Source organism: Quercus lobata, chromosome 1, assembly GCF_001633185.2.
Source record: "Quercus lobata isolate SW786 chromosome 1, ValleyOak3.0 Primary Assembly, whole genome shotgun sequence".
Classification (NCBI taxonomy): domain Eukaryota; kingdom Viridiplantae; phylum Streptophyta; class Magnoliopsida; order Fagales; family Fagaceae; genus Quercus; species Quercus lobata.
In genome coordinates this window covers 12,362,007-12,379,882 of record NC_044904.1, presented here as the reverse complement: position 1 = coordinate 12,379,882, position 17,876 = coordinate 12,362,007, and the positions used below count along the sequence as shown (strand labels likewise).

Here is a 17,876-nt window from a genome sequence, read left to right as displayed (position 1 = left end):
ATTTCTCTTAGACTTTATTATAATTACAGTTCTCAGTGCTACAGTCTTTTTCTTTCTACAGATTCTTAGATGCCTCTATATAATGGTGTCTTTCTTCCTTATATCCCCCTCTTTTAATTCATCTCCACCCTCCACGTGTAGGTCAAATAGCTTACTTTGATCCCAGTCCTATCAGCACCTTCCTTAAGTCTTTGGAGGTAACTGTAAAGCTATATATTACTGTTTGGGTATTACCTTCACATTAATGCGGCCAAAGAGTTAGCTACAGAGCATTTAATGCGGTGGTAGTAACTTTCCCTTAGATATTTCTTAGCCTCTCCTTGTCCTATTCCCTCCTGATGTTTATCCTTATCAGTAGAATTGCTTTGCGTGTTACTTCTAATGGCAGGTCAACCTCTCTGACCTCTACTCTATTAAGTCAAGGAGGCCTTTCTCCTCGAACTGCCTTCCCAAACCCTCATGACCATAATCTGTCTGTAACTCACTAACTCGTACTTCCTTGTAAATGTATACCTGTCATCAGACTACTAAATGTCCTCAAACAGGGCCCACGGCCTAATACACTCCTAGGCCCTTCATCACTACAACTATCTTTATTGATTGTCTATATTTGAATATATAAATAAGCTTTCAATTAATGAAGACTTGATAATGCAATTGACCCTAATCTAAGCTTCCTAAACAAGATTCGAGTGAATCCTCTCAATGTTGTAGGGAAGACCTTGCACATGATCTCATTTAGGACGCCTTGCAAGTGCATCAAGACCTTGTATGTTTCTAAATGGTCGAGCGTACCTTGTACCATCAAAGACTTTTAGCTATGTTATCTTGAACTTGGAAGGTAATGGATATATCTCATGATTTGCAGGGTATAAGAGGGATCTATCTTTTGGAAAAGCTCATCTATAGTCGTTGTAGACTTGATTTTCAAGGCTTGTAACTCTTTGATCAATTGTTGTTGCATTTCTTGAAGTTGTTCATCCACCTTAATTACTAGTCACCTCAAATTCCTCCCTCACTTTTGTCTCTCGTGGGTTGTTTAGCCCTTCTTAATTGGCTACTCATCTCACCCTCAACTTTATAGGTGATGTATGCTGTGGGTTGGTATTGTCGATTAGGAGTCACTAGTCATGCATGCCTTGGGAAAGGACGTGGTGCATGAGCTTATTATTGGTTTCTCCTCTATTCAATCTTTTATATTGGGAGATACACAATAATCATTTTCTCACAAACGATGTCAACCAATGATGCAATTGATTGGTGGTGTAACATTTGTGAGGGTGCCTTTTTCGTGACACTCAGGCCCAAGGATCCCGGGCCTAAATGAAAAAGGAGGATTTGGTGGACCGGGCCTTGACTCACCGCAGCTAACAAGCTGTTTAAGAATCAAGTAGGATGCAGAGAATACTCCTAACAATATAAAGAAAATGACAAACAAGGATATCGAAGAGTGCCAAAAAATTAACAAGGTAAATTCAGAAGGAAAGAAACAGGATTAGCAAAGCGATAAAAAATAGTGTTGCGGGGATCCTGGGAAATATGAAGCAATGTTTCATTAATTCGTTATCTGTTTGATTACAGAAAGCTCACTAGGACGTGATACAAGGTCCAATCAAGCTCAAAAATTGCAGTCTTGAATGGCTATTTCAACCTTCAAAACTTGCAAAGTTTGATTCTCGTTGAATCCGAGTATGTGCAATAGTGGCCTTTACAGGATACCGGGAAGTAATATTTGTTTTTCCCTTAATATTTTTCTTTCTGCACAGATTTTTCTGATAGTTTTTTCCTAGAGAATTTCTTCTTTCTTGTGTTTCTTTCTTCTTTTTTTCGCTACTCTCTTCACAACCCATTCCCTCCTTTTATAATGGAGTTTTCTGGGCTTCCCGGGGAACCGTTGGTTCCCCTGTTTTGTTCTTTTGCAAACAGAGCATGTCCTGTCCCCATCGTCTCGGTAAGTCCCTTTTCCGTTTTCTCTCATTCTTTCCTTCTCTCGGTTCTGATTCTTTTGAAAGCTTCTGGTTGGCCATCCTCTTCGGGACGTGCTGAGGTATGCCCTTCTCGGCATCCCCATTTCTGGCGTCTTCCTCTTTTCCCTTTTCTTTCCTATTTGGGCGGAATCCTGTTCTGCCATTTTTGAAAGTCGTTTGTTATCATTCTTCTTTCCTGTCCTGGTTCCCCGAGGCCTTTTCTGTCTGTGCCATGAGAGGTCGCTCGCGTTTTGCTTTTATTTCTTGTTTTCTTCTTCTGTCTTCTTTCTGTCGATCTGTCCCAGTCTTCCTTTTTCTTTGTGCCTGAAGGGATCCGTGCTTATTGATGGTTCCTGAGGATCCCTGCTTCTTATACTTTGCCGTGGTCTTCTTTTTTTTTTCGGATGCTTCTCTTTTTCTGGGCTTCAGGATCTTCTGGGCCTTTCTTTTATTCCCTCATGGGTCTTCCGTATCTATTGCTTTGGGCTTAGCCTGAATTTTTCCTTTTGGGCTTGACTTGTTCTTCTTTTTTGGGCTTGTTTCACTATGACCCTTTTTTAGACCTCAACAACATTGTCCTTGAATACTTGCAAAAGGAGTTGTGATGTTAGAGGTGTGCTGATAAGGGAATCTTTGATGGCTAAGTTAGCAAGGAACTTCTATAGGTTAAAGTGATTGCTAAGGAGGTGTTTTGTAGGGCAATGTTTTCATGCTTTCCTTGGGGGCCTTGATTCCCTGTTATACTTCTTTAGGATATGGATTGCTGTGCCATTATCCCATAATGATAGGAGTAGGACTTGGATGTCAAATTAAATACTTTCTTATATTGGAATTGGTAGACTTTGTTGATTACTTTTCTTGCTCACGAGAGTTCAGTTGAGGTGACACGTCATAACTTTGTCAATGATTTTCTCATGCCTTAGACAATGATTTTCTCTTGGCCAAGCTGCCATGTCATAACTTCTCACATCAAGATTAAAAAAGATACTCCTTGATAAAGTGAAATTTCGATATCAAAACATTGGATTCACATTGACATAAGAAGAATGAGATTACAAGAGAAAATAAGTTTATATAGCTAGGTCCTTAAATGGGTAAATTGGTACAATGATTCTCAATTAAATGGGTCAAACAGGTTTTCTGTGACTGACTTGAATAAACACGTATATTAAATGAGTCAATTAATGTCGACCCAAATCCAACATGAACTCATTAAGACTCATTTCTAAATTACTAAATTTGTGTGTGTGTGTCATGTTCAAGGTTTGTGTCTATATCATGTCATGTTCAATGGTTGTGTTGAGAATTTCCTGTAGCCAATTGTGTCCTTCCCATTTTGTTTTTTTTATTTATTTATTTATTTTTGGTAACTTATTAAAATCAGTAAAAAAAAAAAAAAAAAAAAATAGTAGAAGTAAAAATTGAAAAAATAGTCCTATGCCTGTATTCTATTTATTTCCATTGACCCCCAATCCGACCCGGGTCTCTCCCGCTTTACTAGTTTATATATATTATTATTACATAAAAATAAAAACTACTTGTCTTTATCGAAAATCGTAGTGAAAATTGGCGCGATTCTGAATCTCAATTCCCAATTCTCAGGTACTTTTGTTCACTCACGCAACTCTTCGATTTTCAAAATTCACGTATTTTTCATTTAAATTGATCTATAATTTAACACACCCCTAATTTTTGAGTTCATCCCCTCCACTTAGGGTTTCCTTTTTTCTGCTACTGCAATTTCGATATTTCTTTTGTAAGTTTATCTGTAATTCCCTATTGTTTGATCTGTTTGGTTCCCGGGAAAGCTGTGGAAAACAAAATTCCCGATTCCAGTTTTAATTTAAATAATTAAAAAAAAACTCGTGTAGAAGATTTTTAATCATATTGAAAGTTCATATAATTTTTGTTTTTTTTTTTTTTTTTTTTTTCGTTATATGATGAGGTTACTGGTTGCTGTAACAGCTTTGTTTTGTTGATGCTTTTGGAGCTAGTTTTATTTTATTTTGTTGATAGGTAATAAGAAAATTTATTAATAAAAATAACTGTGAGTTCACTAGAAGCTAGGAAGCATGGACACGGGTATGGTTACGATATGGCAATAGGAAGCAATTTTTGAAAAATTATAATATGGCATGGTGGGTGGGTATGGCATCCAAAAGAAGTGTCCATGCTTCCTAGACTAGAAGTATTACTAACAGAGCATCATGGTAAAGCTCTAAAACTACTAAAAATAAAGAAGATCAACTAAACTAATGACTCAAGAAGCGTCTTCATAAAGAAAGCTTTTGGCTCTATCATAGTCCTCTTGCACCCATCAAATCTCCTTGCGTTTCTTTCCCTCCAAATACACCACATCAAACAATGAGGAATAGTTTTCCAAGTACTTTTTTTTTTTTTTTTTTTTACGACATTGGAGAACTTCACTCAGATTAGTTGCACATCACAGAGCATACTATACAACAATCCTCACGGTTAATCAAACACTATGGGCAATTGACCCCACCCGCTAGAACCAGTTACTGAGTAATCTTGCAATAATGCCCAAACCTCCTTTGCCAACAAGCTAGTAAATCAATAACTCTCCTCGGCATTACCCAATAAATCCCAAATAGGGCAAAAACCAAAGCCAAGGAACAATACATTACACATGCAACACCAACTAATCAAGATAATATTTCGCTTCCTTGTATTCTCTGCTGTTAGAATGTTCCCCCATAGAAGTCAGCCAGAGGAAGAAAGAAACTTTAGAGGGGACTTTTGGCTTCCAAATATTTTTCCAATGGGATTGAACACCACCGGAGGGAGCTAACATATTATAAGAGTTCTTGGAATGCATTGAGATCTCGTAAACCAACTTATTTGGTTAAACTCATTGTTAAGCAACTAAGCTTAGTCAAATGCAAATCACTTTTAATTCCCAAGAAAAAGGAGGAAAATATGGGGGGAGGGGGAGTGGGTTGGAGTTGAGCTTATCTGTTCTTTTTGTCCCAAAATATGAAAAATTCAATATCTTGTACAACATAGCTCAATTGGTTGGCTTCATGGGAACCCCTCATGAGATCTCCAATTCGAGTCCTGGGTAATACACGGTTCTTGCAGGTGAGGTGGGGTTGTGCATCCGGGGTTTACTTGATAGGGGTCTAGTATTCTCAACTTCCCTTAATGGGTATGGCCAGTTGCTGCATTATACTTGCATTTTTAGTAAAAACAAAGTTTTGCTCCAAACATGTTCAAAGCTATCTTTTCCTACCCATTACTTGGCAAATTATAAGATTATCATTATGTATTATTTAAATAGACTAAAACTACACATGAATGGTCTCTTTAATTGCCACATAGCGTGGAGCAAGATAGATCTAAACATGTTTGGAGCCAAATTTTTTTCCTTTTAGTAATAAATTTTGGAGGCTAGTCAATGGGATGCTTATATTATCCAAATTATGTATATAAAGAAAGGATGCTTATATTATCCATGTGTTGTTGTTTGATGGCAGGAAGTTCTAGATTTGAGTTGGTTTAAGGTCTGGGATCATCCAATTATACAGGTTTGGAAGCTGCACCAAGGGTATTGAGTGCTTCATGTTTAATTCTGGGAATAATTCAAGCCGGGGGAGTTTAACGCCATCACCAGATATGCCTCCCTTGCCTCAGTGTTTACCATTGGACCCGATTATATTGGGCAATCAGAAATATACACGCTCGGGAGAGCTAAGAAGGGTTCTGGGTGTTCCTCTTGGAAGTACATCAGAGGACCATTCCTTTGGAGTTGCCCATCCTAAACCTCCACCTCCAGTGGCTACAGAGGAGCTAAAGCACTTTAAAGAAAGTGTCCGAGATGCCTCCAGAAAGGCCAGGTATATTTTTATTCATTTTACTGCTTGTTTCTGTAAGCATATTATTCTTTTGACAATGATGTGTGTCTTTCGTTAAAGACTTTCGTTAAGAAGAAAAGAATGCTAAGCTTCATGATTGAAATTATGTAGCAGCAGTGGAAACTTTGGACGATTGTGGTTATTATATATTTGGAAATGGAAGAGGGAGAAAACTGAAAAGGCCATGAGTCTTGATGCATGGTATTTAGTATATACATCATGGTATAAATGAAAGATTTCACTTAACGTAATAATTTAAATAGGGTACATTGTATGACACAATGACAGGTTTAAAAGAAGAGAGAAAAAAAACTTTGTTTGATCCTTGCTTCTTGTGGAACATGTTCTTTGGTAACCTGCATTTTTCCTTTAGTTTAGAAAGTCTTCATAGACCCTTGAACACCATTGAAATTCTTCTCATCAATTATTATTGCCTGTTGTGGAAATTTGTGTTTCAAAGTTGATTGGGGATCTAAGAATTTGTTCACATGTGATCTGTTTTACAATGAAGCACTGACAAGACCTTTGAGTTATGCGTTGTTAATAAAATATGGGACAAGGAATATAGATAATATGCTTGTGTAATTTGAAAATGTTGAAAATTGGCAATAAAACAGAAACATAAAAATCATGTGCACAAATACTTATTGGTGATTCGAGTGCAAAGTTTGGAACTCCAAGACTTCTACATATAACAAGTTCTAAACTGTAAAATCCTAATTGATTAAAGACAGAAGTAACAGCCTGTAAATGCCAACTATAGTGCACACACACATATACACTGTGATCTAAAGATAAAGATTAAAATATGTGTACGTATCTTAGGAAACACCCCCACTCCCCCTCCCCCTCCAACAAACCCCCCCCCCCCGCCCCCCCCAAAAAAAAAAAAAACACATGTATTTTCTTTTCCCAGAGTTTAATATTTGTATGATAGATGGGAGTTCTATTTTAAACTTATGCTTGCATAATGTATGGTAGAAATGAGTATTATTGACTATGGAGTTGTGGTGTGTTAATGAGACTGTGATGCCTTTCCACCAGGGATAGGGCAAAATTGTTATGCGATTCCATTTTCAAATTGGACAAGTATAAGGAAGTTATAGGCTCAAAGAAGCGACAACGTAGTGATCTTTCATCAGGTGAGAGGTCTGGTGGAGTAAACTTAGCAAGGATGGGAAGCCAGATTCACAGAAACTCTCATGACTCTGTGACTCAAAGATTGGAGGACAAAACCAAGGGTATTGGGTTGAATAAGCGTGTTCGTACTTCAGTGGTGGATGTGCGGGTTAGTATGTGAATGTTAATTCTTAGCTGTGATCTATTTCTCTGATATTCAGTCTTCAACTCTGTTGATCTCCTCTAGAATCCATGAGTAGTGAAGCTTAGATTCTCTCTTTAGTCTTCTTTCAATTTCAAGGGATTTTCCCCCCATTTAAGTAAGGGTTTGAATTTTAGTTTCTTCAATGAGAATGATGTAGCTCCAAAGGTTACTAATTTGATGTATAATAAGAAAAACCTTATGATCTTAACACCAGTAACAAAAGGAAGATATTAACTAGCATAAAAATTTAGGGAACAATGAAAAGAGGTTCCAACTCTTGATAGAATAGCCTGCTATCCAAAGATACAGCAGAATGATATAATTTTATTTATTTATTTTTATAAAGAAGACTGAAAACCAGACTTAATGCTCTAGGAACAACCCCATGATATCCTTAAAATATATATTTAGGAACAACTTTAAGAATCAGACTCCTATTTCCAAGGTTCCCAGAAAATATCACACTATTACACTTTTTATCAAGAAAGAAAAAATAGGAAATTTTAGGACTTTTGACTCTCTTTTTTTCCAACCTCTTGGTGCTAGTAATAGGGCATTTAGGAGCATTTGTTATTGTTAGCCTTTATGCTTTTTGAAAGGATCAATGCAAGGCATTTTCCTCTGGTTAATTAAGATTCTGTTCTGTTTTGTAATGCTACCAGGCAGATGGTAGGTCTGCTGCAACGTCAAGGCTTCACATGGTCACTGATAAGGATGGAGATCTTCTCCAAGCAGTTGGCAGTGGTTCTGTTCGGATTGAAGAAAAGACTCGCCGATTGCTTGCTGGTGGTGAAGGATTGGATCAAAAAATAAAGAAGAAGCGTTCTGTTGGGGCTGTAGGTAATAGAGTAATAACTGGTGAAAGGGATACAAAACGAGCTTCACATCCAAAGTTGAATCCTGAGTCTAAATTGCGATCTAGTGATGCTCATGGTTTCAGGTATTTTATTGTGATCTAGAAGAAACAATTACTTGATTTTTATATACTCTTCATTTTGATGTAGCTGGTATGTAGCTTTTCTTAAGTCTTAGTACAGATATGCTATTAATTTGGTAAAATTTTTCTTTGTTTTAAGATGAGGTTTTCTGTTCAATTTCAACAGCTTTTATTTATTTATTGTAATTGAGTTGTTTTCTGGATTTTTTTTTTTTTTTTTTTTGTGTCATTGTTACTCTTTGGTTGTTTTGGTTCATTTTGTTGGATATGTGTTGGTAATTTGTGAGAGAAACTTTCTAGGTTTTTTATGTTTACAGAACCCTTGATACAGTAATTTTTCTTGTTATAAGACCAGTACGTTTTATTTTTTGTGCAGGAAGGATTTTTGCAGAAATATAAAATTAGTGATATTCAAGTAAATTAATTGGACATGTATCTTGCCAAGAGCGTTGTGGTTCATTGGCATTTCCTGGTTCTCTCATGGCAGAGAATTTGGGTTAAAATTACCCTTTCCCATTTGTTGTAAGCGAAAAAATTGGACATGTATCGTATATGGCATAAATATTGGCTAACTAGCTAAAGTTAATTTTTCTCATCAGTTTTACTAGACTAGTCCTGTTTAAGCAAGGAAATATTTATTAAGGCTTGCCGATGAGCTCTAGCTCAAACATCATCTTCTCTCCTGTAAGAACAAGGTGGAAGGTGAGGTCATGCACTCAAGACCTGCTAGGTGCATGCGTTAATTACTAATCAGAAAAATTTTTCTTGGACCTTGGGCTTGCATCATGGGGCTTGATGCCTAGCTCCATGCATGTGAAATTGTCTTTGGGAGGGACTGGGCCCAGAAAACTTGGTCAGGCCTTCATGCTTTACAGTAGTGTTAGGTAAGATAGCCCCAATAATTATCCATGTCCTTTTTAGTTGACTGAAAATTAATATTCAACCTTGTACTTGAAACAACCTTACTGATAATATGGTGAAGGATCTGGAAAGTTTGGGATCTTGATTATGTCAACATAAAAATTTGGTTTATCCCTTGTTTCTTTTGTGCACGGGGGAATTTCAAGATTTTTTTTCCCCTGCAATCTGTTCTTTCCCTTGATGTTTTAGGTTTTCATTTATTGCAGATTGAAATCTAGCCCCGGACTTGTTGGAGTCAACAAGTTGGATGGTTCTCTTGAGCCTGCTAGTTTAGATGCTTGCATGTTACCCAGGAATGAACCGGAAAGTATGCCAATTCCAAGGGACCGTGCAGTTCAATTTGAACATAGACTTTTAGCAAAAGGAAACAAGTACGTATATTCTTCTTGATATTATCATTCTAAGGTCTCCACAGGAGTTGCAGTATCAGTAGCGCTTAATATGATTGAAGACCATCATGTTCTGCATCTGATTTCCTTGATGTGTTTAACATATCTTGCTTTTCAATTTGGTGGTTATGATAATGTTTTTAATTGGTTTGTGGCTTCATTTATTAGGTCAAATATTCAGGAGGATACCCCAGTGGGCAGTCCGAATACAGTGATAAAAGGAAAGGTTTCTAGGGCACCTCGGACTGGCTCTGTCATGGGGCTAGACTCATCTCCTAATATTCAACCTTCATCCGGAGCCTTTCAAGATTGGGAACAGCCTAAAGGTCTAAATAAAGTTGCAGTTGCAGGTGTGAGAAATAACCAAAAGCGTATGATGTCTTCAGGTTCATCCATACATCCTATGACCCAGTGGGTTGGTCAGAGACCACATAAAAACTCACGCACAAGGAGATCAAATTTAGTTTCTCCTGTCTCAAACCATGCTGAAGCTCAGATTTCATCTCAAAGCTTAGCAACTACTGATTTTAGTGCTAAAACTTCAGTTGTTGGGACCAGCAGTGTAGATAACAATAACCCAAAAATTAAGTTGGAACTTGAGAATGTTTCATCTCCATTTGGGTTGTCTGAAAGTGAAGAATCAGGTGCTGGCGAACACAAGTTGAAAGAGAAAGGGATAGATAATGTTGAAGTTGCTTTAACTGCAACTCATAAAGTTGTGCCCTTTGTAATGCCCACAAAGAAGAATAAACTACTGAGTAATGAAAGTGGAGATGGCGTGTGTAGACAAGGAAGGAGTGGAAGGGGTTCATCTTTAACAAGAACAGAAATTCCTTTAGTGAGGGAGAAGTTGGAGAATTTATCAACCGCAAAGCCCCTGCAAAGCGTGAAGCCTAGCTCTGAAAAGAACAGAAGGTTAACACATCATTTTTTCTTTTGTACAATAAGGATTGAATATGAATTGAATACTTTTATTGTGAGAAATCTCATTGTTGTTGAATCAACTACCATTTCTTGGATTCAGTAAATCAGGTCGTCCACCTTCAAAAAAGCTGAAAGACCGCAAGGCTTCAATTCGTGTTGGGCCGATGATAAACAATGGTTCTTTGAATTATACAGGTAAGATTGAATTAAACCATGAAAAATTCGTCTTAATTGTGTTTAGAGTTTAGGGTTTCAAACTGTCTTAGGATCTAAAACTTTTCAAGATGTTTATGATACTTAGAAGCTTTTGAAGCTTAGTGGCAAGAACAAAATTCTATTAGCCTTTTACCCCTGCTTTACGTATTTTCACATCTTAATGTTAATTTTTACCATAGTTATTGCACTGAAATCCTACAAGATCACTGTAAGTGTAAGCAGTCTTTAATGAGTGTTTGAGACCAGCTTTCATGCATGTATGTTTGTTACATTTTTTTTTAATTGATGCTTTTTTCTATATTTTCATACTGTTTTTATTATGTTTTTAACATGTTTCATTTCAATTATTATATGCATATGCATGTGGCTCAGTAATTAATTCTTTGTGAAATATGTATGTGTCTCCTTGATTTGAATTTATCACAATTATACAGTCATATTTTTTGGTATTATAATTTTCCAGGTGAATCTGATGATGATCGTGAAGAACTGCTTGTGGCTGCAAATGCTGCTCATAATGCTAGGAGTATGCCCCTTGACTTTATTTCTTTTTTCTAATTTTATCCATTCACCAGAAAAGCAGCAATTTTATTATTATTTGTACCTATTACAAAATATAGCTTATTTCTGTAGGTCTTGCCTGTTCTGGTCCATTTTGGAAGAAAATGGAATCTATTTTTGCTTCTGTCAGCTCAGAGGATTTGTCCTACTTGAAGCAGCAGGTAGTTATTGATATACAGGGATGAATATGAGGCTTCATAAATAACTTGCAGACAGAGACTTACAATTTGTCTTCTTTTGATGTCTTATCAGCTAAGTTTTGCAGAGGAGCTTGACGATACTTTGTCTCAGATGTTTGGCGTCGATTTCAATGCCTTGGTATTAACTTTGCAGTACATTTCATCAAGTTTACATTTTCCTGTTTCTATTTTTGGCTAAATGGAAAAGCTTTGATGTTGATCCCTAGTTATTAAACACATCAAATGTCTCAAAATAAGTTTATGTCAATCTCAAACAAAGTACAATGGAAAAATGGATATTTAGGATTTTGAGCCAAAATTTTTTGAATAAGTATTGACAAATTGTCACCTTTATCCATCCTCACAGGGTGTTGGTGTGCATAAAGAAGTGATTGATTATTCTGGTGTAAGACTAGGAAGCCACTTCAATCAAGAATTAGCTGAGACTGACTCTTTACGGGGAAGATTTGACATGAAAAAGTCAGATAAGGTTACTCCATTATACCAAAGAGTTCTTTCTGCCCTGATAGAAGAAGATGAAATTGAAGAATCTTACCCCCACAGTGAAGGGAAAACTTTGTCTCTGCAGTATGCGAGTGATGATTCTCATTGTGGTTCATGTAACCAGATCGATATTGAGACCAAAGACAGGGACAGAATGGAATCAGAAGTTGAGTCGAAAGTTGATTATCAGATGCAGAAGAATTGCTTGTTAGACAGAGTTTCTTGTGATAAGAGTGTTGTATCTAACTCATTTAGGAACCCAAGCATATCCAGTCCTTTAAATAGCATTGAGCAGTGGCGGGGAGATTATGACATTTCACATTCTGATCTGGGGCACACCAGTGAAATATGTTCAAATGATCTTGGTCAGCTGCAACCTAGGGAATTAAATGTTGCCAGCTTTTCTTCCTCTGACTGCCAATATCAGCTGTTGTGCATGGATGACAGGCTTCTATTGGAACTGCAGAGTATTGGCCTATATCCAGAGACATTGGTAGGGTTTTCATACCTTATATTGTTCCAATTTAGAAGCTTTGTGGAAGAATTTTATGTTGATGCATTTCAGAAGTTTCCTTGATGAATTTCATGCCAGCAATTATTTTCTCATTTCATATATAGTTATATTCCTTTTTTTGTGGTGCTTCTTTTGCCTTGTTTGCAGCCTGATCTAGCAGAGGGAGAAGTGATTAAACAAGATATAATGGACCTTAAGGAAGGACTGTACCAACAGGTTGCCCTTCTCTAATTTTCTCATTTCTCCAGGCTATACAATGAATAGTATCTAAGCATAAGTTAGGTTGTGTTTTCACCATAATTTGTTTTGAAGTTTCTATATTTTCTAGATGTTTTTTTTTCAATCCTGATTAACTTGAATCTCTCTTTTCTATTCCTGGCCTCCTCTTTCTGACATTTTATAATGCTTTTGACTAAATGGTAGATTGGGATAAAGAGGAAAAACTTGGGAAAGATTGATGAAGCTATTCAGAAAGGGAGAGATGTGGAAAGACAGTAAGATTCAGAATGTTTTCCATGTTCTACATATATTAAACCTTTTTTTTTTGTTCAATAGTAGGAGAAACCCAAGACTCCTCGCCAACCATTTGATATTACTCTTGCGCTGTCACAGCATTGGTGACATAGACTATAAAATTCTCTTTCCGTCAAAATAATGTTGATTCATTTACAGGACTATGGAGCAAGTTGCGATGGACCAACTTATTGGGATTGCTTACCAAAAACGGATGGTAATTGGTTTAGTCCCTTTTATCAATCATTGTTTGTATTTGTATAATTTTAAGCCATTTGGGTATGTATCAGTTTTTGTGGATGCATGTAGAAATTTAGAGTTGCTTCTTGATCCAGAGATTGTATTTATATATTTTTATTTGTGTTGGAACAAATGGTTGGGTTGTAATAGTAGTTGCTATGAGTAATGACCTTTTTATAATAGTGGGGAAGGTTCTAATCCCCACTTCTTATGTGTAGTTGTTGCATTGTAGGCAAAACAGGCATGTAGCAGAAGAATAGTTTGGGGGTTTAGTGGGTACTTCATGGACATAGCGGTCTGTCATGGTGCCTGGGGCTTTTTATTTTTTATTTTTTATTTTGTTGCACCTTTTGCATTATTTTCCTCGTCCAAGTGTCCATTTGGAATTGCAGTTGAAAACCATAATTTTCCAAAGTATAGCTTTTTAAAACCTCTTTTTTTATTTTTTCTGTACACCGTTTTCAAACTGCCCATATTTTAAAAAGCTGAAAAATAAGCTATACCAAATAGACTCTACTATTTCAATTGGTTGGTTAATGTGAATGCAACATGAGGCGTCAACTGATTCATCCTTGAGGGTTTGTAGGGCTAGATGATATGGTTACACAGATAGTATCACTGCTGTTTAGGGTATAGTGGTTGCCTGATATTGATGATTCTTTAGGCCATGCCATCTTAAATCCACAATGTGTCTGCTGTCAGAAATTGTGCACATCATATATGGTAAAACCTAAGCAATTTCATTTAGTGTTGGGGTGATTTGGAGGAGGATGGAAAAGGGGGAGGGGAAAATCGTGGGAAAAATGCTTTTTTGGGGTTGTTTGGTTGGGAGGGGAAATTGGGGGGTTAGAGATTTTGGTGGGGCCTCTTGGGCCCACCAAAAACCAATCTTCCCCCAATTTGGGGAGAAAATGGGAGAGGGAAGGGGTAGATGGTAAAACACCAAAACTACCCCTTCCTTTTGTGATTATGTTGCCTCCACTGTGTGCAATTACGTTAATGTTAGTTTTTTTTTTTTTTTTTAATCAAATGGTAGGTTTTTTGTTTTTTTTTTTGTTTTTGCTAGCTGTTTTATTAGCTGTGTTTGTAAGTTTATAATTAAAAAAAAAAAAAAAACACTTATTATAAACTATTAAACAAATTTGTATTAGGGGCATGAGAGTAACTTTATACAATGATATTTTCTATCCTCCACTTTTCCATCCCCCCAACCAAACACACATGAGGGAAGACTAAATCTTTTCCATACCCCCACCATTTTCCTCCCTCCAACCAAACAAAGACCGTGGAGTTGTGTTTTGATAGTGTCATAAAGAAAAATGCAGTGTCTTATATATATATATATATATATATAATGACGTTTCTGTAATTGGTTTGTCTTATTTTTAGGATCATGGCTTTATATTTGGTTGATGATTGGAATTTCAATTTTAGATGGTCTTATGCCTTTCTTATACATATATACTGTCATCCTTAACAGTTTCAACATAGTATACCATCGATATGTTGATTGTCTTTTCAATCTATGGTGGTGATATTTCTTATAAATTGGTTGGCAATATAGACTGCTTGCTAAGGCCTTATTGATTATCTTATGTCACAGGTGGATTTGGAGATAATTGTGTGTAAATATGTATCATTATAGTCTTTTATCATGAGTATTGGTTCTATTTAGCTGCAAAATCTCATTTTCGTTGCTGCTTCCTTTTTTAACTTGTTCACTAGCATCTCATTGATATTATATATTTTAGTCTTACCTTATGGTGTATCTTAAATCAGTGTGTTTGTTGAGGGTGCATGCATGCTTGTATGAACAAATTCCTCTGCTTTATGGAGTATCTTTCTTTGGTTCAAATGTCTGTACAATAAATAATTTGCAAGCCAATGGGCTGTAGCTCTGCTCAACTGGTACTTCCTCCCCTTATAACTTATAAGTGCTAGGTTGAGCCGTTAAGGGTGAGGTTATGGGTTCAAAAATCCTATCAGGTGGTGCATTTGTAACTTACCAATAAGAAATAAATAAATGCAAGTGAGGTTATTTTAGTAAACTTCATAACTAAAACGCCCTGGGATTATAATCTCATTGTTTATACAATGGAGAATAATAATAGTTTCAGCATTATGGTACTGTAGTAGGCATTATTCAGACATCTTATTCAAAAAAATAAAAAAAATATGATCATTCAAGTAAAGTGAACTGGAGGCATTTCATGATCATAAACCATTAATTTCCGTCAAATTAATCTTTTTACAGGCTTGCCGTGGGAGTTATGCTTCCAAAAGTGCAGTCCGTAAGATTTCGAAACAAGTTGCATTGGCTTTTGTGAAGCGCACTCTTGCTAGATGTCGGAAATTTGAAGATACTGGCAATAGTTGCTTTAGTGAGCCTGCACTGCAGGATGTCATATTTTCGCCACCTCCATGCAATAATGATGCAAAATCGGTTGATTGTGTTGGCTCAGGAAGTGCTAGTAATACATGCAATGAAGCTTCCCACCAAGTGGAAGCTAGGGGATCAGGTATATCTCAAATTAAATCTTTACATGCTCTTTTTGTGATCCCTTTAATGCATGCCTTTTATTCTCTCCTCCTCCACACACCCCCCCCCCCCCAAATTTTTTTTTTTTTTTTTTTCTCCTTCTGGTAAGAGTGTATTCTATAAATTTCTGGCTTGGGTAGCATGGCATGCTTTGACTTATCACTAAACTTTGGGGCAACTTTTTCTTTTAATGGATGTTGGTCCCAAGGGAGGGGTAGGGAGATACAAACTAGTGATGGACACTTCATGAGACATGGTCCTAAATTGATTGTGCTACCTCTAGGGGTTATTCATTTCCTTTTTAAGAAAAACATCTTTCAACTGTAGCTTCTGTAATTTTTGGTTATTTGTGTCAGTTTAATGAAAAAGAGCTTTTGGGTATTGTTTACTGCCACAGGTGCCGTTTCTAGCACTTTTGAGAGGTATGATTCCCTCAGTGATAATATAGACAGAGGTTCCTCAGATGCTCTCCAAAGTGTCATTCACTCTTCTGAACAAGCTTCTTCCAAGCATGGCTCAGTGTTCATCAAGGGAAAGAAGAGGGAAATGTTAATTGATGATGTTGTTGGAAGTGCCTCCTCAAGGATGACATCAGCTCTTGACAACCCTGTTCTTGATGGAGTAAAGGGAAAGAGAAGTGAGAGAGACAGGGATCAGAACGGAGATATTGTAAAGAGTAATTCTGTCTCTGGAGCCAGTCGTTCATCAATGGACAGTTTCCGAAGTGAACGAAAAACAAAAGCAAAGCCCAAGCAAAAGATTAGTCATCTATCAACATCAGGAAGCAGTTTCCATGGCAGGCTTACAGAAGCAACAGAACCTGCTTGTCCACCAGCTCAGGCATCTAGTCACTCGGTGGCTCTTGTTACCAATAAAATAAGCAGAGAAAGGGGGTCACGCTTGCCCAGTAATGTTCCGCAGGAATCATCTAAAGAGTCGGAGGAACCCATTGATTTTGCTAAGTTGCCACTAAATGAATTAGATACAGTGGAAGCACTAGATGTACCCAATGACATTACTGAACCTCAAGATCTGAGTACTTGGTTGAACTTTGATGACGATGTCTTGCAAGACTATGATTGTGTAGGTCTCGAAATACCAATGGATGACCTATCGGAGTTGAACATTATCTGATGAAAATTCTCAATTAGTTCTCAAACCAATGTTTAGATTAGGACCAACTTGTCTAGCTGAAGCAATTGACACAAAATTGTAATTATAATATTATTCCTCTGTATGAATTTCAAGTCAATGGAGAAATATGATCCCTATAGTATTTGTACATTTCCAGTACAAGTTTATCTTTTCCATCTCCCTCCAGAGCAATATAAGAACCCTCCAGAGCAATATAAGAACCACAAGAAACCATAATGTCAGTGCCCTTCCAATTGGACTAGCATGGTTTTGGTGTTGACTTTTGAAGGCCTACCTGTGAGGGCTGATCAACCGGAGATATCAAAAATTCGAGACGGAGCATCGAGCATTGATCCTGCATCTGGGGACCAAAACTTTTTGAAGGATCAATGTTATTATATGTTGGAAGGCACTGTCTTATGGCTTCTTCTTGTTCTTATATTGCTTGATCTACTTGTTTGTTTTATTTTATAAGAATATAATGTAAAATTTGTAGGTTAAATAGTGTATTTTTTATTTATAAATATTTTCTATTTTTATAAGTTTTATGTAACGAAGCATATAATGTATTTTGTATTTAAAAAAATCACTTTTTAAATAAAACATAATTACATATAATTATAATATTATCTTATATATAAATGGAGAAAATAGTATTAAAATGACATTTTATAAATATACCATAGTTCGTTGGCTAATTTGAACACATTTAAGAATATTAAAAAAAAATGTACACCTCATTCCATGGAACATGTGTAACATGTTATATTAAGTTTAAATTATTATATTAGTTTAGAATTGTAGCTTTTTTTTTCCCCTTTCCAAATAGAAACATTATACATATATATAATCAAAACTTTAATTTTAACGTAATCTTTTGAATATTTTTCATTTTTTAATTGTTTTTTTTTTTTTTTTTTTTTTTTTTTTTTTTTTATGGCCTATATCACTAATTTCTAATTTCTGATGCCTAATTTATTTGTATTTTTAACCCAAAATTAAAGAGTTTGGCACAAATAGAATAAAATTCATACTTTTCAATCCATATATATATATAAAATTTGTAGCCCAAAACTAAAAAGGAACCTAAAAAAAAAAAAAAAAACACTTTAAGGCTCAATTAGTCCAAAATAGACTTA

General features: G+C 36.2%; 1 protein-coding gene across 1 annotated transcript; it reads left to right on the top strand.

Moving 5' to 3' along the window:
- The first annotated feature begins 3,450 nt into the window (after positions 1–3,450).
- LOC115979431 lies at positions 3,451–16,893 on the top strand. Its single transcript, XM_031101473.1, has 16 exons — positions 3,451–3,569; positions 5,465–5,824; positions 6,887–7,130; positions 7,829–8,106; positions 9,231–9,395; positions 9,582–10,328; positions 10,438–10,532; positions 11,017–11,079; positions 11,187–11,275; positions 11,367–11,432; positions 11,661–12,290; positions 12,459–12,527; positions 12,735–12,805; positions 12,984–13,041; positions 15,319–15,583; positions 16,001–16,893. The coding sequence occupies exons 2-16, from the start codon at positions 5,550–5,552 to the stop codon at positions 16,735–16,737; spliced, it is 3,852 nt and encodes a 1,283-aa protein (XP_030957333.1). The 5' UTR covers positions 3,451–3,569; positions 5,465–5,549; the 3' UTR covers positions 16,738–16,893.
- Positions 16,894–17,876: the final 983 nt, after the last annotated feature.

Coding starts and splice junctions, on each gene's coding strand:
- LOC115979431 (XM_031101473.1), top strand. CDS start 5,550: ATGTTTAATTCTGGGAATAATTCAAGCCGGGGGAGTTTAACGCCATCA. Junction 9,396..9,581: donor CTTTTAGCAAAAGGAAACAA/GTACGTATATTC, acceptor TTCATTTATTAG/GTCAAATATTCAGGAGGATA. Junction 12,291..12,458: donor GCCTATATCCAGAGACATTG/GTAGGGTTTTCA, acceptor CCTTGTTTGCAG/CCTGATCTAGCAGAGGGAGA.